The sequence below is a fragment of the Scyliorhinus torazame genome, chromosome 2 (genome assembly GCF_047496885.1).
Source record: "Scyliorhinus torazame isolate Kashiwa2021f chromosome 2, sScyTor2.1, whole genome shotgun sequence".
NCBI classification, from domain to species: Eukaryota; Metazoa; Chordata; class Chondrichthyes; order Carcharhiniformes; family Scyliorhinidae; genus Scyliorhinus; species Scyliorhinus torazame.
Window position 1 is genome coordinate 61,137,714 of NC_092708.1, and position 27,963 is coordinate 61,165,676.

The window sequence follows — 27,963 nt, forward strand, 5'->3', positions numbered from 1 at the left end:
GCTGAGATTGCCCCCCCCTCAATCCTCAAGGGCATCACCTGCCTTCCTCCCCCTGGGACCCCAGGAACTTACCAGATGATAAGTCTGAAGAATTAAGGTAGAGATTTCCCATATTTCTTCAGTGTCAGGCTCTGACTAAAAACTGGTTTCCAGCTCTTCAGCTGCGCAGCAGATTTTTTTAGACCATTTATTCATCCCTCTGAAAAAAAATGAGTATGTAGTTTTCATCATCAGTTTGGCGGGGCACAGCCTGATAAGATTCGGCAAGGCCACCTGCACAGAGACTGGGGAACCATCTTTAAAGGGTACCCCGGTGCGCACAGAATGTAAATGCCCCCCGACCCACGGAGACAGAGGACCCCCCCCCCCCCCATCACAAGGATTGCTCACCCACCCCACCACAGCACAAACAACAGGGCTCTCCCCATCTCCCCCACCACAACACCAACTTTGACTCCCCCCTTCGCAGGCATCTTGGTGATAACTGCCCCCACCATCACAATCTCGGGAGTACTCTTCTCCCATCCATCCCCCTCCCATTCACATCACCACAATATCGGGGACACACTTTTCCGCCCACCCTCATGGGCATCAGCCCTCCCCAACATACATAAGGGGAACCCCCCCCATGGAGCTCCCCAGAGAGCCCACCCTTGGCACTGTCCCTGGCACTGGTTGGCACTGCCAGGTAGTATCAATCTGTGCCAGGGCTGTTCCAGGGCACTGTTTGAACATGTCCCTCTCCCACCGAGGCTATATCTACCTTGGCACGCCTGGTAGATTCCCTCCACAGTTTCCTGTCTTCACAAACCTGTTGTAAACTTCACATCAGCGAGATATGAATATTAATTGAGCAGTGATCATGTGCAGTGGGACATTAAAATGCATTCAAGTGTATCAGGGTGTGCAGGTGGCACTGGCAGTGCCAAGGTTGGCAGGCAGCATCTTTCCAGGGGATTGGATCTGGGGGTGCCCTTATGAGGTGGGGGGGGGGGGCTCGCGGACTCCCTAATGAGGTGGCATTTGGGGCATCTGGAGGTTGCGGGGGGAGTTTGAGAGATCAATGGCACCCTGATATCTTCCTGCACTTGTGAGCTGAGCTTGTTAGTGCAAGAAATTAGTCTAACTGCAGCCTCGGCAGGACGTTCCTCGCCGAGTCCCGTTTAATAATTGGGTCAATGTCAGCGCTGCAAGTGTCGGGAAACTCCCCACTAAACCCCGCCCAAAATGGGACTCTATTTGTTTTCCATTAAATCGCACCCACAGTCATTCTAGCACAAAAGATGGCCATTCAGCCTATTGAGTCCATGCTAATTTCTGTAGCGCACTCTAACCAGTTCCATTCCCATGCTTCACCTCCGTCGCACTGTAAATTTATTTCCGTCAAAAACCCCTCCAATTTTATTTTGATGTCATCCATTGCTTCTGCTTCCTCAACAGGCAGTGAGTTCCAGGTCATTACCAATCACCGCCTAAAAGAGTTTGCCCGCTTCATTTCTGTCCCAAAACGTTAAATCTGCCATCCTTAGCCCTTATACCACCAGCTCTAATGGCTTTTCCTTGTCTACCTCATGTAAAACTATTTTAATACATCATTATTGATAGTCATTAATCGAAAAATAATTTTAAAAATTGAAATATCTCTGTTTAATTCGACATATTGATATTGTTGCATCAATGAATCGTGTTACATTTTTCAAAATCCATATTTAAGATGAACATTAGTTGGGCACTTCGCAATTTAGGCACTTTTTAAAAATAATAATCTTTATTGTCACAAATAGGCTTACATTAACACTGCAATGAAGTTACTGCGAAAAGCCCCTCATCGCCACAGTCTGGTCAGGTACACAGAGGGAGAATTCAGAATGTCTAAATAGCCGAACAGCATGTCTGTCAGGACTTGTGGGAGTAATCCAGAGCACCCGGAGTAAACCCACGTAAGCACAGGGAGAACGTGCAGACTCCGCATAGACAGTAACCCAAGCCGGGACCCTGCCGCTGTGAAGCAACAGTGCTAACCACTGTGTTACCATGCTGCCCATGGCTTTGTTCATTGGCTCGCAAATGCTTCTGTTTTGTTGCCTTTCACAGCTTTCAGTAAATGGTATATTGAAAGGTCTTTTCAGACTTTATATTACATATATCAAGGACATAAATGTGGCTGAACAGAATTGTTAAAGGGTAGATTTCCTACAAATTTAACACTACTGGTAACTAGAGTTTGAAAAATTGCCAGTGAACAAAACACAGTTTGGAACTCCTACAGTAGTCCTAGACTAAAATTTGATGGCCAATTTTTTAGATAAATCCCTTTATTCACGGCACAGAGTTCCAGGCAATAACACTCTTAATGATGGTGGCAGACAAGAGAAGTAATGTAATAAGAATCACCATTGGTACTCTCTGTCAGATTATTGGATTGATACCGAATGATAACATGTAGCTACAGTAGTGCTGATGTATCTGGCACACACTCCTGTGGTGCTGTTCTGGTCATGAGCTTATACTGCTCAACTGCATCTCTTTAATAATAAAAGAAACGTTTGAAACACTTGTACTTATATGACATGTTTCACACTCTGGATGTCCCAAAGCACTTCAGAGCTAGTAAATTACTTTTTAAGTGCAGTCATTGTTGTACTTTCGGCAAAGTGGCAGCAATGTGATAAAGACTAGATAATCTGTTTTAGTGAACTTGGGACTTGATCCCATGATCCTGGCTGAGAAATAATGACACATTGCTAGCATGGAGCCACAGCACGGGAAGGAATGGACCTTCATTTGTAAATTTACTGATCGTGGTTGGTAAGAATTGAAGAGGAAGGAATGGAGTTTCTTTGCAGTCCATCAAACAGGGTTATAATATTGTATTGCTGGAATGTTTGATTGTGCTTTCATGTCTGACCATTTTCTCAGCTTCAGTCATTCAAATCATACTCATTGGTGAGCCCTTACTTACATTCCTGGAGTGACCTTTTGACTTCCCATTATCTAGGTTATTTGTAGAAATCTCAAGAATCAAACAAGAGTATCCTTAATTCTGTGTTCCTCTTATTGATTATATCTTGTGACCTCGGGTGATCTCTCTTGATTTGAAAGGCAGTAGAATAAATAATTCATTAGAACATGGCTTACACTATAAATTGGTCCAATAATTAATTGTAGGTGAACAGAAGCAATGATAGACTGCACATTTTCAAAGAGTTACAGGTTTAATTAAATCTCCCAGAAAATAATGATAATTGTTTCTCCTGTGTTGAACTGCAATGTGACTGGGATGAAGCACAAAGTCCCTGATGTTACTAGTCTATCTGGTTATTAATTACCAAACGTCTATGGAGTTGCATGGTCTGTGTATCTTTTTTTCACTGATGGCTTCAGACAGATGAACCAATTTGAATCAGGCATGATGAAAAAATGCTTTTTCGACTTTGGATCAGGACATAATGACTGAATGGCCTCTGTCTCTGCTGTAACCATTTAATGATACAAAGGCAATGGAAATATCTTTCCATTTGAACTCAAACTGCCAATCAAACATACATAGTTTTTATTGAATTGTTATTCCTTTCTTCAAAGTTACAAAGTCAATGCACAGAGTGGACAAGGCAAGCCTGTAATCCATCACCTTGATTCTCCAAAAAAAGCAATTCAAATTCAAATTACATGATCCTCATAAAAGAGACATACATGATCCAAACTTACAAGACAGGCATTACACCTGATCCTCTGATTGATCTCAGCCAAAAAGCCAAGAATCAAACATACATGCTTAAAAAAAATGTATACTTTATTTGTAAAATATCAGAAAGAACATTGCAAACATTTCAAAGTGGCCATCACACACAGTGCAATAATTTCCAGGTCCTCCACATACTGTCCATATAGTTCCCCAATCCAGTCAAAGAAACATGACAAAAAATTCATAATGGTCATTACAAATGGTATAAAAGCATTTAAGTTGTTTCCATCAATCAAGTTGCACTCTGAAGTGCTTCAATCCAATTGTGATACAAGTAATAACAATGTGAGTAATTCGGCCCGAGGGGATTCTGTACTTCCCCTCCCCTTAGTTCACTATGGCTGAATGGTCTGAGACGGCGACCTTTCCCCATTGTGCCTCTGCCCCAAGCTTTGAGAATCAAACATATATACAAGCTAAACCTACAAGGTACCTGTATCTGAAATGAATGGTTTGGCTCGTTTGACCTGATATTTAATGGGCTCACTGTTAATTGGCAGCACCCAAGCTAAGGGTCAGTGAAAATCAAGTGGGGTTCTTGCCAACTCCATTCAAGCCCCTGTCTGTCAAAAATGCCATTTTAATTTGTTGACAGCAAGGCACAACTACCAGATGCCTCTGAGGGAGTTATCTTTACATAAGCAAATTAGGCTCCGATGTGTAATCGGCAGAAGGCTTGAGAGGTGGTAGCATCAGCCATGGCCAGAAAGGCCCCAAATATTCTTTTGAAAGTTTTTTGGTCGGCTAAGGAGATCAGGTCAGCTCTTTTGGACCCCAGGAGGAAGGCTCTTCTCCTCAGAGCTTTCCTCTGCCATGGGCATCCTATCCCCACTGAGATTTCCCACCCAGTGCACTTAACGTTTGTCATAGACCATAACACTAGATCCCCAGCTGTTGTATCCTGCCGTCCGAATTTAATGGCCGAGCAGCCGTTTTGATTGTGAAGTTGGCAAACAGCATTCTAAATAGGACTGGCTGTTAAATTCAACCAAGCTTTCCTGCTGCCATTTCCATTAATTTTGCTGCAATCCCAACCAACACTTAAAATCAAGCTCTGTATTTATATTCTGTGCCTGTTTTCTATGGAAATCAGCTGGTCTATTTTTTTTTCTTCTTTTTGTACAGTTAATACTTTTCACACAGTAATCTAATACTTCCCATGTGATGGTGAGAAGCGCTTACTATTTGTTCCAAAACAAAAAATAATTATATAATCCACAGAGTCAGCCTTATAATAATAATAATCTTTATTGTCACAAGTAGGCTTACATTAACACTGCAATGAAGTTACTGTGAAAAGCCCCTCGTCTCCACACTCCAGTGCCTGACCGGAGCACCCGGAATAAACCCACGTGGGCACAGAGAGTACGTGCAGACTCCGCACAGACAGAGACCCAAGCCAGGAATCGAACCTGGGACACTGGCACAGTGAAGCCACAGGGCTAACCACTGTGCTACTGTGCTGCGCACTTGAAATGTATGTCAACAAAATAGTGCATCTAAATTGTGAAGGCACTCACCAGGACTCCTACTTCAGCAATATCTTCATCAGGGTGTCGAATTGCTAAGAATTTATATTGTAGGTCTCTGATTTAGCAGTGTAGTTCCTCATAATTAAGATGGTGTTACGTGGCTTGCCAAGGAATAACATGGTTTAGTGTGTTGGATTTGAATGGCTTTCTGCCATGGGTAAATTAGAGGGAAAGACATTTTGGAATCTTTGATTTTCCTTTGAGCATCACCAATCGCTTAATTATTTGTAACACGGCACCGTTTTTACAAACGTGTCCTTATTTTGGATTGATTCTTTAGGCTCGGAGGTACGCAATTGATTAGACCGTAAACATTCGAAAGATTGTCTCTGGCAGAAATTATGTTTAACTTACTGCTGTTACTCGACTGAATCGAAGAAATAAACATCTGGAAATGCTACACTTGACATCTCATCACTCGAGACAGAACGCGAGATGGATTTAGTTGCCTGTTGACAACTGGTATGAAGTTGAAGTAAAGCAACTTAATGCTATTCTGAGTAGGGAAAGCTAATTTTTTTTGTTGCTAAGTTTGGTGATTCTCCGAGCACCCCGTTATTCAGAGGCCTGGATGGCCAGGTCATGCCGTCGCCGTTCACACCAGCAAAATAAAATCGTCAGGCAGCATGTTGTGGCGTCCACAGCTGGTGCTGGCGGGGAGGGGTTTTGGGGAAGGGTGCCGCCATGCTTGGGGGGAGGGGGACGAGGGGGTGAGAAGGGGAGAGTAGGGGGGGAAGGTGGGGGCGGGAAGGAGGGGGGAAGGGTGAAGCCATGTTCGGGGAGAGGGGGAGGGGTGAGGCAGGGCGCCTCCATGTTCCGGAGAGGTGGGGGGAGGGTTTTCCGCGGGAGCGACATGCCAGCCAGCCTGCCATGACAGGGCGGTGGCGAAGCCATGCCTGCAAGTTGAGGTCATGCTGATGGGCAAGGGCCACTGGCGCCACCATCCCGCGCGGCCATATGCCTTGACCTTGGGTGCGCCCAGCCCCCCCCCCCCCCCCCCCAACACACACACAGGTGCCGCAACACCCAGCTGACGAAGACCGTCTCTGGGAACGGTCAAGGCGACACACATGCCAGCCCCCGTGAGGGCATGGCCAGCCCACGGTGGCGCAATGAGGAGGGATGGGCAAAACTGGGCGGTGGACAGATACTGTGGCAGTGGTCAGGGTGCCTGTGTGTCTGTAGCGACACCAGCCAACCGGGGCACACATGTATTCCATGGCACATGGCTGTCGAGGTGTCAATGCGCCATTGTTAAACATGTTGTATCCCCCTCTCCTGCAGATCGTAATGTTTGGGCACCAGCTAGCGATGTTTGCCGCCGTGGCGGGAGCCGCTGCCCTGCGGGTGGCCCTTTGGCAGCGTTGATGCAGGCGACTCAGAGCAGCTGCGGCAGCTGCAGCTGCAGCGGAGGGACTGGCTGCAGAGGGCCCCGTGCCACCTGTTCAGGTTGCATGCCCGCCCGCCCGGCAGGTGCAGGAGGAGGCGGAGGGCGACAATGACCACCACATCGATGGGGATGTACAGGACGAGGATACCGATCTTGATGGGACGCAGGGGGAGGAGAAGGAGCAGGTGGTGGTGCCAAGGTGCCGGAAGCGCCCCATGAGGCCTCGAGTGTATCGTCACCGCATGTTCTTCGAGGATCTGCCGGACAGGGCACGGAAGAGGAGGCTCCGGATGAATAGGGAGACCGTTGCACATATATGCCACCTCATGGCACACCTGGCACCACGTGGAACGGGGGTAGGATATGCAATCCCGGTGGCCATCAAGGTGACGGTTGCCCTCAACTTCTACGTGACAGGGTCATTCCAGGTGCCGAGCGGGGACGTGTCCAGTATCTCCCAGGCATCGGTGCACCGGCACATCCGAGCAGCCACCGATGCTCTGTATGTCATCGCTGACCAGTCCATCCAGTTTCCAGAGGACCGTGCACACCGGGATTCGCCTCCATGGCCAGGATACCAATGGTCCAGGGGGTGATTGATGGGGTGCACGCCGATATGCGTCCACCATCGGAGAACAGGGATGTGTTCATGAACAGAAAGGGGACCTACTCCATGGACATTCAGGTGGTCTGTGACCACCGCATGAAGATCATGCACGTGTGCGCCCAATACCTCGGCAGTGTGCATGATGCCTTTATACTGGCACAATCTTTCATCCCCGCCATGTTCGAGGAACACCCCCCCCCCCCCCGCCCAAATGCACCACCCAGCACACCCCACCTCCCGCACCATCCGACAACCCTAGTTCCCACACTACCACTTTCACAGCACCTTACACCTGCGGCACAACGGGATGGTCTCACACAATTGCATGCGTAAGCGGGTGTGATCAGTGCCATGTTGACTAATGACAACCCGCCCTGCGATGAGCTGTGAGCTCTGGATCGTTAGACAATGTCTGAGTCATGGCCACCCTCCACCTGGGTGATCCCTGTATGCGTCACGGACACTCCATCACATGGCCATGTTAGGTAGCTGGCGTCGGTGTTCCGAGGACGACGGGGGCTTGGGGGGAGAGGAACACACACCCGGCTTCACCGTTGTACCGACCTTCGACCCCAGCGCCACTCGGACCCCTTCACGACTCCTCAGGCACCGGACATAGCACAGAGGCATCTAGGTTTGGTGACTTTAATCATGACATTCACATACAAGTGCCCTAGCCCCTATAACAAGCTGTGCCCTGCACCTGTGCCAACTTACTGCGTGTCAAACTTCTTTGCCTTACGGGTCCTACCACTGTACCTTCATGTTTCCCCAGATGGTACAGTAGGAGTGGAGGTGGACTGCTGAGACTCCTGCCCTGCGACTTGGCTCCCCGTCGACGCGCGTTTCCTGGGGCGGCCCGGCTTGGATGGGCCAGGCTGCTCGGCGGGCATGCTGGATGGCGTGGTGCCACCATGTCCTGTCCGCTGCCCACCAGATGCACCAGGGACGGAATGGGGGTATTCCCTTGCTGGACTAACCGGGACGGGCCCTAGAACCCAGGGAGTGGACAACGGGGCACCTCGTTCTGCAACCCCTCACCTTCCATTAGCAAAGGGCTCTGGACCTTGTTGGGGGAGCCGTCGCCCGGGAGGTACCGCCCTGCCTCGGGGAGCCCGGTGGACCCTGGGCCTCATTATGGGATGGTGGTGCGAGTGGAGACGAGCGCCGTGGCAGCACCGACACCTGGCACTGCCAGTCCTGGAGGCCCGCTGTGGCATCGGCCAGGTGTCTGAACGTTCGCAGCGATGGAGCTCAGGTAGTGCACCACCCCTGTCAGGGACCATGCAACCTCCCTCTGAGCTTGTGCGACGCCATCCAGCACGTGCGCAAGGCCGCCGATGCTCTCAGCGATGGCCTGCTGAGACTGGGCTATGGCCTGCTGAGACTGGGCCATGGCCTGCTGAGACTCGGCCAGACCCCAGAGCGTGGCGGCAATGTCCAACTGGCTCTGGGACATGGCTGTCTGTGAGAGGGCAGCCCTGCCCTGGGCCATGGATGACGCGTGCATGTTAAGCCCCACGCCTTGCAGAACCTGACCCATGGCCGAAACCATTGCCCCCATTGCCTCCACCGCACACGCCACCCGTGCGGTGTCGGCCTGGGTGGCAGCCATGACCGGCACCTCTCCCAGCTCCTGGACACGGATGGACTCCTCCAACTGCGTCTGCAGATGCTGGAAGGCGGCTGTCATCCCGTTGTCCACTCCCTGGGTTTCCAAACGCATCAGGTCTGTGGGCGGGTCTGGTAAGTCCAGGAACCCGGGAATCGTCTGGGCGGCAGCTGGGTGCTGGGGCTGGGCTGCCATCCAACCGTCCAGCCCCTCAGTTCCTCCTACCTCCACCTGCTGTACCAGTTTGGCTGTGTGGTGCGCACCAATCAGTGTCCCAGAAGCCTCATCACTAATGTGTCCAACTGAGTTGAGGGTATCTGCGATGGTGGAGGGTGTGGGTGACAGCAGTGACGTAAGGTCCATGTCCTCATCGGACCCCAGGTCTGGGGTCTCCTGGGTTGAACCTTGGACTGATGGAGGTTGTCTCCCGCCCATGTGAGGAGCCGTGTCCTGTCTGTCCAACACCTGTTTAGCCGTCCTCTGTGCGTCACTGTCCAGAGTCCCCGTCCTCTGTCCATCACCGTCCTGGCTCTCCGTCCTCTCTTTGTCCGTTTCATGGCCTTCAGTGTCCTGACTGTCCGTTCTCTGTTCGTCACTGTCGTTTGTGTCAATCCTCTGTGCGTCCGTTTCCTGTGACCCGGCTTCGGACGAGGGCCCTCCTGTTCGTATGCCTTCCCCTCCCTGGGGTGCGTCCCTGTGGGCTGATGGATGTGGACCTGGACAGCGGTGGCTTGTCTGAGACGTTCCAGGACGATCGTCGGCTGGCCCTGGATTACGCAACAAAGCATGTATCATTAGACACGCGGAGTCGGGGGTGGAGGGGGCAGTGTGAGGGGGTGGGGTGTGAGCGGGGGGTTAGGGGGTGGAGGGAGCAGTGTGTGGGGTGCAGTATGAGGGGGGTGAGGGGCTGAGGGAGTGTAGCCAGGCAGGGGAGTCTCACTTGGTGCTGCACCTCCGATCTGGCACTGGGGCTACCTCCCGGGTGGCGGCTCCCCCAACGAGGTCCAGAGCCCTCTGCTCATGGACGGTGAGGGGTTGCAGAACAGGTGATTACCCTCCGGTTCTTGCATGCTCACGATGGTTGTGGGCTGTCTTATCCTGCGAGGAGGGGGGGGGGGGGGGGGGGGGCGGTGGAGCGCATCAGAGTTAGGCGGTCAGCAGCAAGACGCGCAGATGTTGACATTATGACTTGGGCGGGGGAACTGGGCACCATGCCATGGTGGCTCGCAAGGGGTGTGTGGTGCCCATGTCGGGTGAAATGAGGTTTCATGGGCAGGGGGGGGGCACGGCATGTTGTGGGGGTGGGAGGAGTGGGGTGTGGCCTGGGGAAACTTTCGGGGTGCTTACCCTGGCTGCCCTCGTGAGGCCGTGGAGCTTCTTGCGGCACTGCTCTCCAGAACGGGTAAGGCCCACAGTGCTAACGGCGATGCCCACATCACGCCAGTTGCACCTGACTGTGCTGGCCGGGTGCCGGTGGCCACGTCTTGGGCACAGGATCGCCATCCTCTCTTCCACTGCGTCCAGCAGTGTCTCCAGGTCATTGTCCCGGCACCTGGGAGCGGCACGGCGGGGCGCAGCCATCTCTCTGTGTCGGGGCCTGTGTGCGGCTCGCGCACAGAAATGACGGGGAAGGGGGACCAATCCCGCGTTATGCTCCCGCTTTCTCCTCCAGCCTGTCGGAAAACAGGATTTTAATGGGGCTGAGGTCTTAATAATCCTAGCGATGGGTCCGTCATCCTATTAGTGACTGGACCAGATGGGATGGCGACATGGCTCTGGGGGCTGGGTTTTATCTACTCCTGGTGGATGGGCACATAAGATGCCAAGGGCGGTGTGCCTGCCACCCACCTGTCCCACCCCCATCACAAATTTTCCAGTGGTGGAATATATATCAGGTGGCCTGCCCACCCATGGGCCAATTAAGGCCCTTAGGTGACCAATAAATGGCCACTTATGGACCTCACCCTAATGCCACTTTTAACCAGCGGCAGGTGAGACACATGCCATGTATCATATCCAGCAGCTTTCACTCCATCAGCTGGTGATGGGCAAGGGGATGTACCTCCTTAGCAAACCCCTGAGCCCATTGTAGGTCCCCTCAGTAATTTATTATGTTGTAGGTGCAACATAAGCGGCTTCCTTGTGGTGCACTTGACAAAGGAAGGTTCAGACGTGGGGATAACTTCAACACGTTTATTAAACTATTTACACTTCTATTACTCAGGTGCGACACTACTGCTAATCCTACGATAGCTACCCAGACTGACTAACCAGTTGCTGCAATCCACGTGGTGGGAATGATATTGAATCAACCCTGTGTCTGTACTCACTGACTGTCTCCACTGGAAAGAGGCAGATCATGTGTGTGGTGTCCTTTATATATAGGTTGATGTAATGCCCTCTTGTGGTCATGTATCGTGACAACAGGGGACAACAGAAAGCTATAAAGAAGAGTAAGGTAGACTATGAAAGTAAACTGGCTCAGAACATAAAAGCAGATATTAAAAGCTTCTACAAATATATAAGACAAAAAAGAGTGGCTAAGGTAAATATTGGCCCTTTGGAAGATGAGAAGGGAGATTTAATAATAGGAGACGGGGAAATGGCTGAGGAGCTGAACAGGTTTTTTGGGTCAGTCTTCACAGTGGAAGACACAAAATAACATGCCAGTGACTGATGGAAATAAAGATATGACAGGTGAGGACCTTGAGATGATTGTAATCACGAAGGAGGCAGTATTGGGCAAGCTATTGGGGCTAAAGGTAGACAAGTCTCCTGGCCCTGATGGGATGCATCCCAGAGTGTTAAAAGAGATGGCTAGGGAAATTGTAAACGCACTAGTGATAATTTATCAAAACTCACTAGACTCTGGTGTGGTCCCAGAGGATTGGAAAGTAGCAAACGTGACACCACTGTTTAAAAAAGGAGGTCAGCAGAAAGCGGGTAATTATAGGCCGGTAAGCTTAACTTCGGTTGTAGGGAAAATGCTGGAATCTATCATTAAGGAGGAAATAGCGGGCCACCTGGAGGGAAATTGTCCCATTGGGCAGATGCAGCATGGGTTCACAAAGGGTAGGTCATGTCTGACTAATTTGGTAGAATTTTTTGAGGACGTTACCAGTGCAGTAGATAACGGGGAGCCAATAGATGTGGTATATCTGGATTTCCAGAAAGCTTTTGACAAGGTGCCACACAAAAGGTTGCTGCATAAACTAAAGATGCATGGCATTGAGGGTAAAGTGATAGCATGGGTAGAGGATTGGTTAACTAACAGAAAGCAGAGAGTGGGGATAAATGGGTGTTTCTCTGGTTGGCAACCTGTAACTAGTGGGGTCCCTCAAGGATCAGTGTTGGGCCGCAGTTGTTCACAATTTACATAGATGATTTGGAGTTGGGGACCAAGTGCAATGTGTCAAAGTTTGCAGACGACACTAAGCTGAGTGGTAAAGCAAAAAGTGCAGAGGATACCGGAAGTCTGCAGAAGGATTTGGATAGGTTAGGTGAATGGGCTAGGGTCTGGCAGATGGAATTCAATGTTGCCAAGTGTGAGGCTATCCATTTTGGGAGGAATAACAGCAGAATGGATTATTATTTAAACGGTAAGATGTTAAAACATGCTGGGTGTGCTGGTGCACGAGTCGCAAAAAGTTGGTGTGCAGGTGCAACAGGTGATTAAGAAGGCTAATCGAGTTTTGTCTTTCATTGCTAGAGGGATGGAGTTCAAGACTAGGGAGGTTATGCTGCAATTGTATAGGGTGTTGGTGAGGCCACATCTGGAGTATTGTGTTCAGTTTTGGTCTCCTTACCTGAGAAAGGACATATAGGCACTGGAGAGAGTGCAGAGGAGATTCACTAGGTTGATCCCAGAGTTGAGGGGATTAGATTATGACGAGAGGTTGAGTAGACTGGGACTGTACTCATTGGAGTTTAGAAGGATGAGGGGGGATCTTATTGAAACATATAAAATTATGAAGGGAATAGATAGGATAGATGCGGGCAGGTTGTTTCCACTGGTCGCGGAAAGCAGAACTAGGGGGCATAGCCTCAAAATAAGGGGAAGTAGATTTAGGACTGAGTTTAGGAGGAACTTCTTCACCCAAAGGGATGTGAATCTCTGGAATTCCTTGCCCAGTGAAGCAGTTGAGGCTCCTTCTTTAAATGTTTTTAAGAAAAAGATAGATACCTTTCGAAAGAATAAAGGGATTCGCGGATATGGTGTACGGGCCGGAGAGTGGAGCTGAGTCCACAAAGATCAGCCATGATCTCATTAAATGGCGGAGCAGACTCGAGGGGCCAGATGGCCTACTCCTGTTCCTAGTTCTTATGTTCTTATGTGAATGTCCATTGGTCGTGTCCTATCTATCTGATCTATTGGTTGAGCCTGTGTGTGTGATGTCTTTGGTGCTCCCTCTAGTGTCTAGCTAGCCTACATGCATTTACATTGATGCACATCACCATATCCCCCCTTTTTTATATGTTACATATTTTCTGCACACTTTGAGAAAATTGAACAAAAAACAGGTAGATAAGTTAAGGTATATACAAGTCATGAGAACAGTGATTAAACAATAAGTCCAAATCATTCATGTGAGTCCAAAAACCATCAATCAACATGTTCAAATGTCTCTCTTGGTTATGAACGCCATCAACGTCCCTGTGCCGCAGGAACCAAGAAGTGGTCAAATCACTTCGCTGTCTGATTAGGAGTCCCTTTCTTTTTTCGATGTTTGTGATGGTGCTGTCGGATGGCATCTTGTAGCTGATAAGGTGTTGACATTGAAGAGGTACCATCAACAGTATCATTCGAGGTCATGGATGTGCCATGTGTGAAGTTGGATAAGACTGTACTTACTGGTTCTGGCCATGTGCTGTGCTGGAAGGGTGATCCTGTTGAGGACCGTTGAAGCTTGTCGAATTGGAAACAGAGTTGCTGCTCGCTTAAATACCTGGTGATGGTGTGAAACTAGAACCTTGCATCTGATAGGAATAGGCCATCTGGCCAGGTTGGGGTGCAGCAAATCCTGGGCTGTAACTAAGGCATCCAGTCTGTCGTGCATATTGCGCTTGCGGTAGTCCGCCTTCGGTCTTGATTCCATTAATGGGAAATCCGTAGTGCTGGCCTGTTTGAGAATATGCTGCATGCCTGAATACTGGGTTTGTCCAGCATGAGCTGTCATTGGCTGCACTGCTTGTGGGGAACAAATGTGTGGATATAGCTGTGGTGAATATTGGTGTATTCCTCTTGGACTATAGCCGCTGCTTGTTATTACTGACCCAGTGCAATTGTTAAGTGATCCATCTCCTGTCATTGTGGCATCTGCGATCACCCTGAGCGTGCCATGACTGAGGTTGCGGCACTCCCTGTCTGGAGTGAAGTCCGGCTTACGTGAATCAAAGTCGCCGTTTGATTGCTCCTCATCTGGAGTCTGGTCTGTTTTAACATCTTGCATTGGAAGTGGGATGCTGTCATCACTCGTCTCACATGCCGTGGGTAGAGCCTCAGTAACTGCTTGTTCACTTGGGTTGGGTAAATTGTCAGAGTCTTCATCTGGTGGTGCAAACAATGTGGGTGAACTGTCATTGTCTTGCTGTTGATTTGGGCTTGGATTGTCATCGTCGCTTTGTTCTTCACTGTAGCATGATAGACCATCATAGCCGTCCTGCTGTGCACTGAAGCATGGTAGTCTTAGTCTTCTTCCTGTTTACTTGAGCATGGCAGACTTGCAACGTCTGCCGCTAGCTGGTCAGAGGAGGTTGCTAGACCCTCTTGATCTTGATCCTGCAAGGACTGCGCGTCGGAGTCTTGCGTTGCTTCTACCATGGAGACTGTCCACAAGCTCGCTGCGGAGGCTTGTGGCACTGGAGTCACGTCTTGTGTGTGCAAGGACTGCGGTGTGGAGTCTTGCGTGTCTTCTTTCGTAGAGTCGGGAACCCTGAGTGGTGCGTGGACCACGCTATGTGTGGCAGCAGGCCGCTCTCTGTGGGCTTGTACCGCTCTCTGGCTCTTGGTTTCAGGCCGCATCATAACCCTGCACTCACGAGTTGGGATATCATTTCTGCTGGGCTGAAGATCCTCAAATCCGAAGAACTCATCGTCGGGGTCGTCAATGTACAACACGTCTAGTTGCGGTTCGGAGTTGGTACTGGGGTAGCCTCCCAAGGTGAAAGGTTCGTCTGAGTCGTTGTCTTCTGGAACCATCTCATCACTGTTCGCGTCGGAGCTGGCATTGGGCTCGCGAGATCCAGAGAAAATGTACAGGTCGGTATCGAAGTATTCAAAGTCGAAATCATCGGTTTGGGCATAGGTAACTGCTTGTTGCAGGGTTCTTCGGAGGTTAATTTCATTTCCTGGTTCAATGTGAGGCATTGTGCTGTCATTCCAGGTGAAGGAAGGTTGTTTTATGGCTTTAAAAGATTTTTTCTTTGATTTGGGACATTTCCCCTTTAAATGGTCTGGGGCCTCTGTAGTGACGTAGCGCGAAGGAAGCGACTGCGCATGTGCAGATCGCTGTACCTTTACCGATGGCCGTTTTCGTGATTGCGCATGCAAGGCGTCTCGCGCATGCGCAAATGTACCTTCCCCGTTCTGTGTGCTTCTCATGCAACTGTGCAAGTGCAGTCCCTTTAGAAAGATGGCTGCCAATCAAAACTGTTCTCTGCTCCGGGATCTCTGCCTTGTGGTGAGTACTGGCCCTTCTCTTACCTTTTCTTGCTGGTTGGAATGTGTTTTCCTCACAGTATTTGCCGGATATGTCCAGGGCTGCCTGGAAGTCGCTCCTCTTTTGCCCCTTGGAGAACTTTAATTTTTTAAAGATTTCTTCTATTCTGGCACCGGCGGTGGTGAGGAAAAGTTCTGTCTTTTCAGCATCGGCCAGGTCTTCTAGGTCGGATGCTACCAGGCAGAATTCAAACATTTGCCAGAATACCCGCCAGTTTTCGTGGAGAGTGCCGTGGCACTGGAGCTGCTGCGGATCTCGAACATCTTGCCTGGGTATTGTTGCTGGTTGTCCCTGTACGCTTAGGTATGGCTATATGGATTGAAACAGTTCACTTATGGTACCATGATTTGTTATGTTGTAGGTGTAACATAAGCGGCTTCCTTGTGGTGCACTTGACAAAGGAAGGTTCAGACGTGGAGATAACTTCAACACGTTTATTAAACTATTACACTTCTATTACTCGGGTTCGACACTACTGCTAATCCGACTATAGCTACCCAGACTGACTAACCAGCTGCTGCAATCCACGTGGTGGGTGTAATATTGAATCAACCCTGTGTCTGTACTCACTGACTGTCTCCACTGGAAAGAGGCAGATCATGTGTGTGGTGTCCTTTATATATGGGTTGGTAATGCCCTCTTGTGGTCGTGTCACCTCCGTGTGTATCGTGAATGTCCATTGGTCGTGCCCTATCTATCTGATCTATTGGTTGAGTGCGTGTGTGTGTGATGTCTTTGGTGCTCCCTCTCGTGCCTAGCTAGCCTACATGCATTTATATTGATGCACATCACCACACAGTACTTCCCTCTCTCCAACCCCCACTCCCCCCCCCCGCCACCCCCCACTTCATGTTCTACCTACCCAAGTCCCCAGCACACCTTGTCTCTGACACCAGGGCCATTTAAACAGGTTGCAGCAATAACCCAAACCTTGTGTTGGGATTTCTGTAGTCCCAGCAGTGGCCAGCGCTCCCAGTGGCACTTCTGTGACCAGAGAGCTACCAGCCATTTAACTGACTGACAGCTGTCAGTGGTAGGACTTCCTGCCTAACTGGGGTGTATTAAAAACCAGCAGTGGAATCAGCTGCTTGGGTAGGGCTAGGCTCACTCCTAACCCCTTTGAATCCAGCTTCTGGAAGCAGAACACATCCTAGCCTGAAACAGCAGCTATGGCTATGTTTTGAAAAAATGAGATCTTCACCTTCGATGTGGCCGGTGCAAATGGAGAGCTGCAGGACCTGATATGGGAAAGGGAAAGGGGCTGGTGATTAAAATTTGATTGATGCTAGTAGTTTTATTGTTTTTCCATCAAATAAAGTTGTTTCAGCACTGCCTCCCCTGTTCTCGCCACGTAGAAGCTCACAGGTCAGGTCACAGCAGCCGCCTTATTGAAAATCTTGGTCTCGTTAACGCAAGCTGTTAGCAAGCTCCCTCAAAGTCTCGACAAACCAGATTAAAGAGGCGAGGGAATTCATTTTTCTTCCAATGCATTAACATCCTTCCTTAAATAAGGTAACCAATATTGGACACTATGGGCGAGATTCTCCTCTACCCGGCGGGGCGGGCGGTCCCGGCGGGACGGAGTGGCGTGAACCACTCCGGCGTCGGGTCACCCCAAAGGTGCGGAATCCTCCGCACCTTTAGGAGCGAGGCCTGCCCAGAGTGGTTGGCATCCCACCGGCCGGCAGGAAAGGGGCTTGGCGCCACGCCAACCAGCGCTGAAGTGCCTCCGCCGGCCGGTGCATGCGCGGGAGCGCCAGCCGTGCTGGCGTCGTCCCCGCACATACGCAGAGGGATTCGCTTCCACAACGGGAATGGCGGAGGACCACGGCCTCCGGTGCAGAACAATAGAGTGCCCCCGTGGCGCAGGCCCGCCCGTGGGTCGGTGGGCCCCGACCGCAGGCCAGGCCACCGTGGGGGCACCTCCCGGGGCCAGATCCCCCCGCGATCCCCCAAGAACCCTGTAGCCCGCCCTCGCCGCCAGGTCCCGCCGGTATTTGGAGTATTGCGTGCAGTTCTGATCACCACATTATCAGAAGGACATGGGCGCTTTGGAGAGAGTGCAAAGAAGGTTCACCAGGATGTTGCCTGGTCTTGAGGGTGTTGGTTATGAGGGGGGGGTTGAATAAACTATGATAGTTTTCACTGGAAAGACGGAGGCTGAGGTGAGACCTGATAGAGGTTTACAAAATTATGAGAGGCATAGACAGGGTGGACAGTCCGAGGCTTTTTCCAAGGAGGGAAGTGTCAATTACAAGGGGGCACAGGTTCAAGGTGAGGGGCGGAAAGTTTAAGGGAGATGTGCGGGGTAGGTTTTTCACAGAGAGTGGTGGGTGCCTGGAAAACGCTGCCAGAGGATGTGATGGAAGCAGGTACATTAGCAACATTTAAGAGGCATTTGGATAGGTACATGAATCGGGAGGAAATAAAGGGATACAGATCGTGTAAGGGCAGAGGTTTTTTTTTAGTTAGGGCATCATGATCGGCACAGACTTGGGGGCCGAAGGGCCTGTTTCTGTGCTGTACATTTCTTTGTTCTTTGGTAAGGGACCTACTCTAATTTACGCCGGCAGGACTGGCAAAGAACGGGCGGGACTTCGGCCCATCGCGGGCCGGAAAATTCGGTCAGCCCCGGGGCTCATTAAGTCGCACCGGACCCCGCCATTCTACAAGGCGGGTGGCGCGACTCACGCCGGGTCAATTTTTGGGGGGGCGGTAGAATTAGGAGGACGGCAAGGGCGGGATTCACGCCGACCCTCAGTGATTCTCCCACCCGGCGGGGGGTCGGAGAATCCCGCCCTATACTCTAAATGTGGGCCGGGATTCTCCCCTATCCAGCGGGGAGGGGGGTCCCGGCGGGATGAAGTAGCGGGAACCATTCCGGCGTCGGGCCGCCCCAAAGATGCGGATTTCTCCGCACCTTTAGGGGCCAAGCCCTCACCTTGAGGGGCTAGCCCCGTGCCGGAGTGGTTGGTGCGCCGCCGGCTGGCGGGAAAGGCCTTTGGCGCCACACCAGCCGGGGCCGAAGGGACCTCGCCAGTCGGCAGAAGGCCGCGCATGCACGGGAGCGTCAGTGGCTGCTGACGTCATCCCCGCGCATGTGCCGGGGGGTGGTCACTTCCGGATCGGCCATCACGGAGGCAATGGCCGAGGCGGAAGGAAAAGAGTGCCCCCACGGCACAGGCATGCCCGGGGATCGGTTGGCCCCGATCGCGGGTCAGGCCACCGTGGGGGCACCCCTCAGGGCCAGATAGCCCCGCGCCCCCCCCCCAGGACCCTGGAGCCTGCCTGCGCCGCCAGTCCCGCCGGGCAGGAAGGTGGTTTGATTCACGCTGGCGGGACTGGCATGACAGTAGCGGGACTTCAGCCCATCGCGGGCCGGAGAATCACCGGGTGGGGCCCGCCGACCGGTGCGCGCGATTCCCGCCCCCGACGAATTTTCGGTGCTGCAGAATCCGGCGGCCAGCGGGGGCGGGATTCACACTGCCTACCCGGCGATTCTCCGACCTGATGGGGTGTCGGAGAATCCCTCCCGTGGTCTCACTCATGCCCTATACAACTGAGGCATAACGTCCCTACTTTTGTATTCAAATCCCCTCACAATGAATGCTAACATCCTTTTGGAGATAGTGACCACAATTCTGTGACTTTCACTTTAGTAATGGAGAGGGATAGGTGCGTGCAACAGGGCAAGGTTTACAATTGGGGGAAGGGTAAATACGATGTTATCAGACAAGAATTGAAGTGCATAAGTTGGGAACATAGGCTGGCAGGGAAGGACACAAGTGAAATGTGGAACTTGTTCAAGGAACAGGTGCTACGTGTCCTTGATATGTATGTCCCTGTCAGGCAGGGAAGAGATGGTCGAGTGAGGGAACCATGGTTGACAAGAGAGGTTGAATGTCTTGTTAAGAGGAAAAAGGTGACTTATGTAAGGCTGAGGAAACAAGGTTCAGACAGGGCATTGGAGGGATACAAGATAGCCAGGAGGGAACTGAAGAAAGGGATTAGGAGAGCTAAGAGAGGGCATGAACAATCTTTGGCGGGTAGGATCAAGGAAAACCCTTTTACACATATGTGAGAAATATGAGAATGACTAGAGCGAGGGTAGGTCCGATCAAGGACAGTAGCGGGAGATTGTGTATTGAGTCTGAAGAGATAGGAGAGGTCTTGAACGAGTACTTTTCTTCTGTATTTACAAATGAGAGGGGCGATATTGTTGGAGAGGACAGTGTGAAACAGATTGGTAAGCTCGAGGAAATACTTGTTAGGAAGGAAGCTGTGTTGGGCATTTTGAAAAACTTGAGGATAGACAAGTCCCCCGGGCCTGACGGGATATATCCAAGGATTCAAGAGATGAAATTGCAGAGCCGTTGGCAATGATCTTTTCGTCTTCACTGTCAACAGGGGTGGTGCAGGGGATTGGAGAGTGGCGAATGTCGTGCCCCTGTTCAAAAAAGGAACTAGGGATAACCCTGGGAATTATAGGCCAGTTAGTCTTACTTCGGTGGTAGGCAAAGTAATGGAAAGGGTACTGAAGGATAGGATTTCTGAGCATCTGGAAAGACACTGCTTGATTAGGGATAGTCAGCACGGATTTGTGAGGGGTAGGCCTTGCCTTACAAGTCTTATTGAATTCTTTGAGGAGGTGACCAAGCATGTGGATGAAGGTAAAGCAGTGGATGTAGTGTACATGGATTTTAGTAAGGCATTTGATAAAGTTCCCCATGGTAGGCTTATGCAGAAAGTAAGGAGGCATGGGATAGTGGGAAATTTGGCCAGTTGGATAACGAACTGGCTAACCGATAGAAGTCAGAGAGTGGTGGTGAATGGCAAATATTCAGCCTGGATCCCAGTTACCAGTGGCGTACCGCAGGGATCAGTTCTGGGTCCTCTGCTGTTTGTGATTTTCATTAATGACTTGGATGAGGGAGTTGAAGGGTGGGTCAGTAAATTTGCAGACGATACGAAGATTGGTGGAGTTGTGGATAGTAAGGAGGGCTGTTGTCGGCTGCAAAGAGACATAGATAGGATGCAGAGCTGGGCTGAGAGGTGGCAGATGGAGTTTAACCCTGAAAAGAGTGAGGTTGTCCATTTTGGAAGGACAAATATGAATACGGAATACAGGGTTAACGGTAGAGTTCTTGGCAATGTGGAGGAGCAGAGAGATCTTGGGGTCTATGTTCATACATCTTTGAAAGTTGCCACTCAAGTGGATAGAGTTGTGAAGAAGGCCTATGGTGTGCTCGCGTTCATTAACAGAGGGATTGAATTTAAGAGCCGTGAGGTGATGATGCAGCTGTACAAAACTTTGGTAAGGCCACATTTGGAGTACTGTGTACAGTTCTGGTCGCCTCATTTTAGGAAGTATGTGGAAGCTTTGGAAAAGATGCAAAGAAGATTTACCAGGATGTTGCCTGGAATGGAGAGTAGGTCTTACGAGGAAAGGTTGAGGGTGCTAGGCCTTTTCTCATTAGAGCGGAGAAGGATGAGGGGCAACTTGATAGAGGTTTATAAGATGATCAGGGGAATAGATAGAGTAGACAGTCAGAGACTTTTTCCCCGGGTGGAACAAGCCATTACAAGGGGACATAAATTTAAGGTGAAAGGTGGAAGATATAGGAGGGATATCAGAGGTAGGTTCTTTACCCAGAGAGTAGTGGGGGCATGGAATGCACTGCCTGTGGAAGTAGTTGAGTCGGAAACATTAGGGACCTTCAAGCAGCTAGTGGATAGGTACATGGATTACGGTAAAATGATATAGTGTAGATTTATTTGTTCTTAAGGGCAGCATGGTAGCAGGGTCCCAGGTTCGATTCCAGCTTGGGTCACTGTCTGTGCGGAGTCTGCACGTCCTCCCCGTGTCTGCGTGGGTTTCCTCCGGGTGCTCCGGTTTCCTCCCACAGTCCAAAGATGTGCGGGTTAGGTGAATTGGCCAATGATAAATTGCCCTTAATGTCCAAATTGCCCTTGGTGTTGGGTGGAGGTGTTGAGTTTGGGTAGGGTGCTCTTTCCAAGAGCCGGTGCAGACTCAAAGGGCCGAATGGCCTCCTTCTGCACTGTAAATTCAATGATAATCTATGATTAATCTGGGACAAAGGTTCGGCACAACATCGTGGGCCGAAGGGCCTGTTCTGTGCTGTATTTTTCTATGTTCCATGTTCTATGTCCTTGAATTCTGTACTGTAGGAATCAGAAAATGTATGATAAGTAATTAACACTTCCAGTTAAATTTCACTAATTTTGGAAGCCAGGTCCACCCGAATGGTCAGTTAACAAAGCTTTTATTGATTATAATAAAACCATTAGTAAACTTACAGTATGTAAACTTATGCAAACAAAATTTATGGTGATAAGTCTTGAGCGACACAAAATTGTGTTAGACATGACAATGCAATGTCTTAAGCGCATCTCTTTGTCAATAAGACACCATCTGTGTCGCTCAGCCTAAAGGGGATATATGTCAAATTACACAGTAATAGCTACTTTACAGAGTTAAATTGCTGTCACTGAAAGTCACACCTCAAAAAAAAAAGCAAGCCTGGTGCATCAGTGTCATGCAATTGAGGGCGAAACATATTGTGCTTCTAGCTAGGATTTAGCAGTCAGTGGCAAAGTAACTGTGTTTGCCGCTGACCTTGGAGAAAGCTGCCCACACGGCTCTGGTGCTCTAGTGATTTTTGTGGCTCAGTCGTCCTTTGGCCAACAGCAGTTTTCATCTGGTACCAGGTCGAGGAGCTATCCAAGCATGCAGCAGCAGCAGTGATGTCAACGACCAGGCTAAGCAGCCAGTGACATGGAACCAACAGCAAATTAAAAGCACCAAATCACTTTAATTTAATTTTTAATTTCAGAATGTAAAACAAATTATTATTACCAAATTAACAAATGCGAAGTGAAGATTAACTTCAATAAATAGTTTTAAAATATGCACATTTTTGAACAAATGTAGAAATTTGGCATTCCACAAATATAAAATTAGTTGTTATTTAGCAGCAGTTATGAAGTTAATAGTTAAAAATCCAATTTCATCATACTCAACAAAGTGTAACATTTTCTCGGGTTTTTATGGTGAAACTAATAGCTTTAGAATGGAAATCCTTGTCAATTCAAAGAATTCCCATTGATTGCATTTGGGTGGAGTGGAGGGATTCAACAGCATAGGCTATGGAGACACATCAAAACACATGAGCGACTTTTCTGTGTTATTCTGCACATATATGGACTCCCAGATTTGCTGTTATTTTCAGTGAAGTATTGATGTCAAACACTGACAATATCACCACCACAGGTTTAGAGCGCTTGTGATAAACATGAAACAGGTTCTCGTGACATGCTGGTCCCTGCAATAAAGAGACTGCATTTTTCAGATCATGGACCATATTGAACAGATCCACTGTTCCATTCTGGAACAATAATAGCAATTTGCATATGCGTAGGAACTTTAGCATAGAATACATCCCAAAGCACTTTACTGTGTATGGTAGAAACAAGCTTAAAGTGCAAAAAAGAATGAACAGCAAGTCCTGTTGAGAGAGATGAAGAATGTGACAACCTTTGGTTAGAAAAAATAGATTTTTGAGAAGGCGTTCTTTTATTAAGATATGGCCATTTTTAGGATGCAAGATGCCTCAAGCAGCAGGAGAAAAGAGACTGATAATGTGTCTTGTCCAATGACAAATATATCCAGTTATACTTTTCAGCCATCAATATTGCAAAGAAATGTTTTGTTGGAAAGTGCATTTTCTTTTCATCAATTAATCTGATTTATACCTTACATCTCTCAATCAATATAAAAAAAATAAAAGAACAAGGCTCAGAAGCTGCAGTGACAACAATATCCATTATCTTAGAACAATGCTGTATTCTTCTTCTTGGTCCATGATTTTTGTTTGACTTAAGTATCAAAATGAACAGAGCTGAACTGAACTTGTATGTTAATTATATTGAGGGGCTGATAAAGATTTATGGATCTTAGCTTTGCACAACATGTGGCATACCTTACTAAAACCTCAGTGTGTCAGGATTGGTGTAACGTATATCCATGAAGTTCCTTAATGATTATCCTTGTTCTGGAGTGTACGTAAGATTGAAAGCTGCATGGATCTGACATTGGGGTTGGAACCTGGCATTGCCACTTAACCCAATTTTCTTCAGGAAACTTCTGTGTGCAGTAGCTTGGAGATCTGCTGGATTAACTATAACAGCTTTCAGACAATGCTGATGAACTGCCACTCAACAATCAGATGGAGTACGTGTTGTGGATATATCCTGTGATGTGGATGTGCAGTTGCAAGAATTGTGTAACAGATGGTACTTTGGCATGTGCCCTTTTGTGACTTACACAGATAATAGCTATGGCAGTGCCATCTATAGGTGTAACAGGTAGTGCATAGTAATTTGGTGACCCATCGATTAGTCATTTTGAGATATAATAGTGCAGTTGAACCACACACACAAAACATACATTTTGTCTATTTCCTACTGTGGTTTTAAAAATGTAATTAATCAAACTTCTGTATGACACTGACTAATGCATTTCGTGACACCTAGTCAAAAGTTGGAAGTATTACAATGTTTTTTTCTCCATCTCAGTCACGATAATAGAGTTGTGATATTTTTGACAAATATTGAAGATCTAAAAGCCCAATATTTGATAGCAACTTTGAAATTGTAATGCATATGTTTATAGGATAAGAATGATGCCTATAAAGAAGCAATGGTTCTCAAACAATCCCTTAAACAGTTTGGGAGAGATGATCTGACCCTTTCCTCTTTCCGTTCTTCAAAGGAAGGTGCATCAATATGACATGGGTCTGTGATGGGGAAAGTGACTGTGAAGACCACTCAGATGAAGAGAGCTGTGGAGCATTTGGATGCAAACCCCCAACCTATCCTTGCGCTGGGAATAAATCAATTTGCCTTCTGCCAGAAAAGTTCTGCAATGGGATGGAGGAATGTCCGGATGGAGCCGATGAGAGCGCACTTTGTGGTAAGCTCTTTGTGCTTGAAATGCAAGTATGTGTGAAACAGTGTGGTGTTGCAGAAGATGTAAAAACAAATTTCCAATATTTTATTATGCTTTTAGGGAAAGCAAAGTATTTTGACGTCAGCTTTGAGCAACGATGCTGAACATTGCCTTGCAAATTGTTTCCTGAATTAAGCAGCATATGTGGTGCCTGTGTTGAGTAGTAACAGTTGCAAAATCAAAGTTCATTGGTAATTGTCGTTTGTGTATGTGCATGTATACCTAACATCGAGAAGCATGTCAACTTAGGGACTGTTTAAGCTTGAAAATCTTCATACATATAATATCTCAGAAGTGAAAGGTTACCTAGGTCTGATGTGTTGGCTGCAATTGTAAGACCTGAATTAAGCCTAGATTGAGGAGACAAAAGTTTCTCTGGACTGTAATTTTCGGGTTCCAGGGCACTGTAACTGGGGGGGTAGTATCCCAAAGACGCGTTGGGAAGCCCCTGCCGTTCCCAAGTAAAGATTGTGAAGTACAAGCTTTCTATGGGCAATTGCCCGACTGGAAAGATCTGAAAATGCAGTTTAAATTGCAAACTTTTTATGTTCCAACTGTGTTAAATCAATCGTTGCCCAGAAAAAGAAGAATTAAAGCAACTTGTAGATTCAGAGGTAACTATTGTACAGACCCCTCACGAGACTCTCCCAGCACCCCTTGACTACCACCCACCATGGGACTCCCTCCATCCCACAGGACCCCAAACCCCTGACGACACACTTCTGTGGGAAACTTCACCCCCATGGGGAAATCTTTTCCCAAGTTACAGTTCCCCCACCAAAGAACAAAAAACAAGAACAAAGAATAATACAGCACAGGAACAGGCCCTTCGGTCCTCCACACCTGTACCGGTCACGATACCAACCTTTGCCAAAATACTCAGCACTCCCTTGTGCTATATCCCTCTATACCCATCCTATCCATGTGTTTGTTAAGATGCTTTTGGAACACCGTTAATGTATCTGCTTCCACAACCTCCCCTGGCAATGCGTTCCAGGCACTCACCACCTTCTGCGTATAAAACCTGCCTTGCACATCTCTTCTAACCTTTGCCCCATGGACCTTAAACCTATGCCCCCTGGTGACTGCCTCTCATAATCTTGTAGACCTCCATCTTTCTAATGAAAACAGTCCAAGCCTATTCAGCCTCTCTACATAGCTTACACCCTCCAGACCAGGCAACGTCCTGGTAAACCTCCTCTGCACCCTCTCCAACACCTCCCCATCCTTCTGGTAGTGTGGCGACCTGAATTGTGCACAATATTCCAAGTGCGGCCTTACCAAGGTTCTATACAACTGTAGCATGACTTGTCAGTTTTTATACTCGATGCCCCGTCCAATGAAGGCAAGCATTCCGTATGCTTTCTTGACTACCTTGTCCACTTGTGTTGCCACCTTCAAAGATCTGTGGACCTGAAAGGTTTACCATTTACAGTATATTTCCCCTCTGTGTTAGACCTACCAAAATGCACTACCAGACCTGACTCTCTTCCTCACCCCCAAGGCTGATTCCTAATTTTCAACCTCGCCCCACCTCCACCAAGGCCCAATCCTCGCTGAGGCCTGATCTGACCCCCACACCAGCACTCCCTACCAAGACCTGATCTGACCTCCATATCCACGTCAAGGCCCAGATCAACCCCCTTGCCAAGCCCCAATCCGACCAACCCCCCCTGCCAAGACTTGATCCAATCCCCGCCCCCCACCAAGGCCCGAACTGACCCCCGTGCCAAGGTCTGAGCTACCTCGCCAAGACCTGACATAACACTCTCCCTCCTTGTCAAGGCCCGATTTACTTATTTGCTTCACTTAGCTTCTACATGGCTTGTCAAATACCTTTAAACCTGGCTGGATCTTCTATTGCCACAAAAAAAAGGGAGCATGGCCCGCTTCATTGCTGTGCAGCAACACTTGCCCTGAAGGCTTTTAGAGTGTGCTACCCTGCACAGGTCTTGCCTGGCCCGAGTTAAAAGGTTGTGCGAGACCGGATTGAAATCTTTAACGGTAAGGGAGTAGGAGCAGAGTGACAATCTGACTCCGATTTCCACTCTGGAAGTTCAGGCCCATCAGATATCATAACAAAGCTTTGACAAAGAGTCATCAGACCCGAAACGTTAGCTCTTTTCTCTCCTTACAGATGCTGCCAGACCTGCTGAGATTTTCCAGTATTTTCTCTTTCTTTTCAGATTCCAACATCCACAGTAATTTGCTTTTATCTAGTAATCTAGAGACCCAGGGTAATACTCTGGGGATCTGAGTTCGAATCCCAGCATGTTAAGATTCAGAACAGAGGTAAAAAAGCCAACATAAGTGTACTTTACCTGAATGCTCGTAGTATTCGGAATAAGGTAAATGAGTTGATGGCGCAAATCATCTTGAATGTCTATGATTTAGTGGCCATTACTGAAACATGGTTAAAGGATGGTCACGACTTGGAGTTAAATATCCGAGGGTATCAAACTATTCGGAAGGACAGAGTGGATGGTAAGGTGTAGCTCTGTTATTTAAGGATGACATCCGGGCAACAGAAAAGGATGACATTGGTGCTATGGAGGATAAGGTTGAATCCATTTGGGTGGAAATCAGGAATAGTAAGGCGAAAAAGTCACTGATAGGAGTAATCTATAGGCCACCAAATAGTAACATTATGGTGGGGCAGGCAATAAACAAAGAAATAACAGATGCATGTAGAAATGGTACAGCAGTTATCATGGGGGATTTTAATCTACATGTCGATTGGTTTAAGCAAGTCGGTCAAGGCAGCCTTGAGGAGGAGTTTATAGAATGTATCCGTGATAGTTTCCTAGAACAGTATGTGATGGAACCTATGAGGAAACAAGCGGTCCTGGATCTGGTCCTGTGTAATGAGACAGGATTGATTCAGGATCTCATAGTTAGGGATCCTCTCGGAAGGAGCGATCACAATATGGTGGAATTTAAAATACAGATGGAGGGTGAGAAGGTAAAATCAAGCACTAGTGTTTTGTGCTTAAACAAAGGAGATTACAATGGGATGAGAGAAGAACTAGCTAAGGTAGACAGGGAGCAAAGACTGTATGGTGAAACAGTTGAGGAACAGTGGAGAACCTTCCAAGTGATTTCTCACAGTGCTCAGCAGAGGTTTATACCAACAAAAAGGAAGGACGGTAAAAAGAGGGAAAATCGACCGTGGATATCTAAGGAAATAAGGGAGAGTATCAAATTGAAGGAAAAAGCATACAAAGTAGCAAAGATCAGTGGGAGACTAGAGGACTGGGAAATGAGGCTACGATAGGTGAGGACCTTGAAAGGATTGTTATCACCAAGGAGGTAGTGATGGGCAAGCTAATG

At 48.5% G+C, this 27,963-nt stretch overlaps 1 protein-coding gene across 1 annotated transcript in view; it reads left to right on the forward strand.

Moving 5' to 3' along the window:
* LOC140406643 (low-density lipoprotein receptor-related protein 1B-like) overlaps nt 1–27,963 on the forward strand; it is a 1,956,985-nt gene that overhangs the window by 1,728,349 nt on the left and 200,673 nt on the right. The window contains exon 22 of the mRNA XM_072494650.1: nt 24,397–24,597. Coding sequence (XP_072350751.1) covers nt 24,397–24,597 — 201 coding nt within the window. The remainder of the gene's footprint in view (nt 1–24,396; nt 24,598–27,963) is intronic.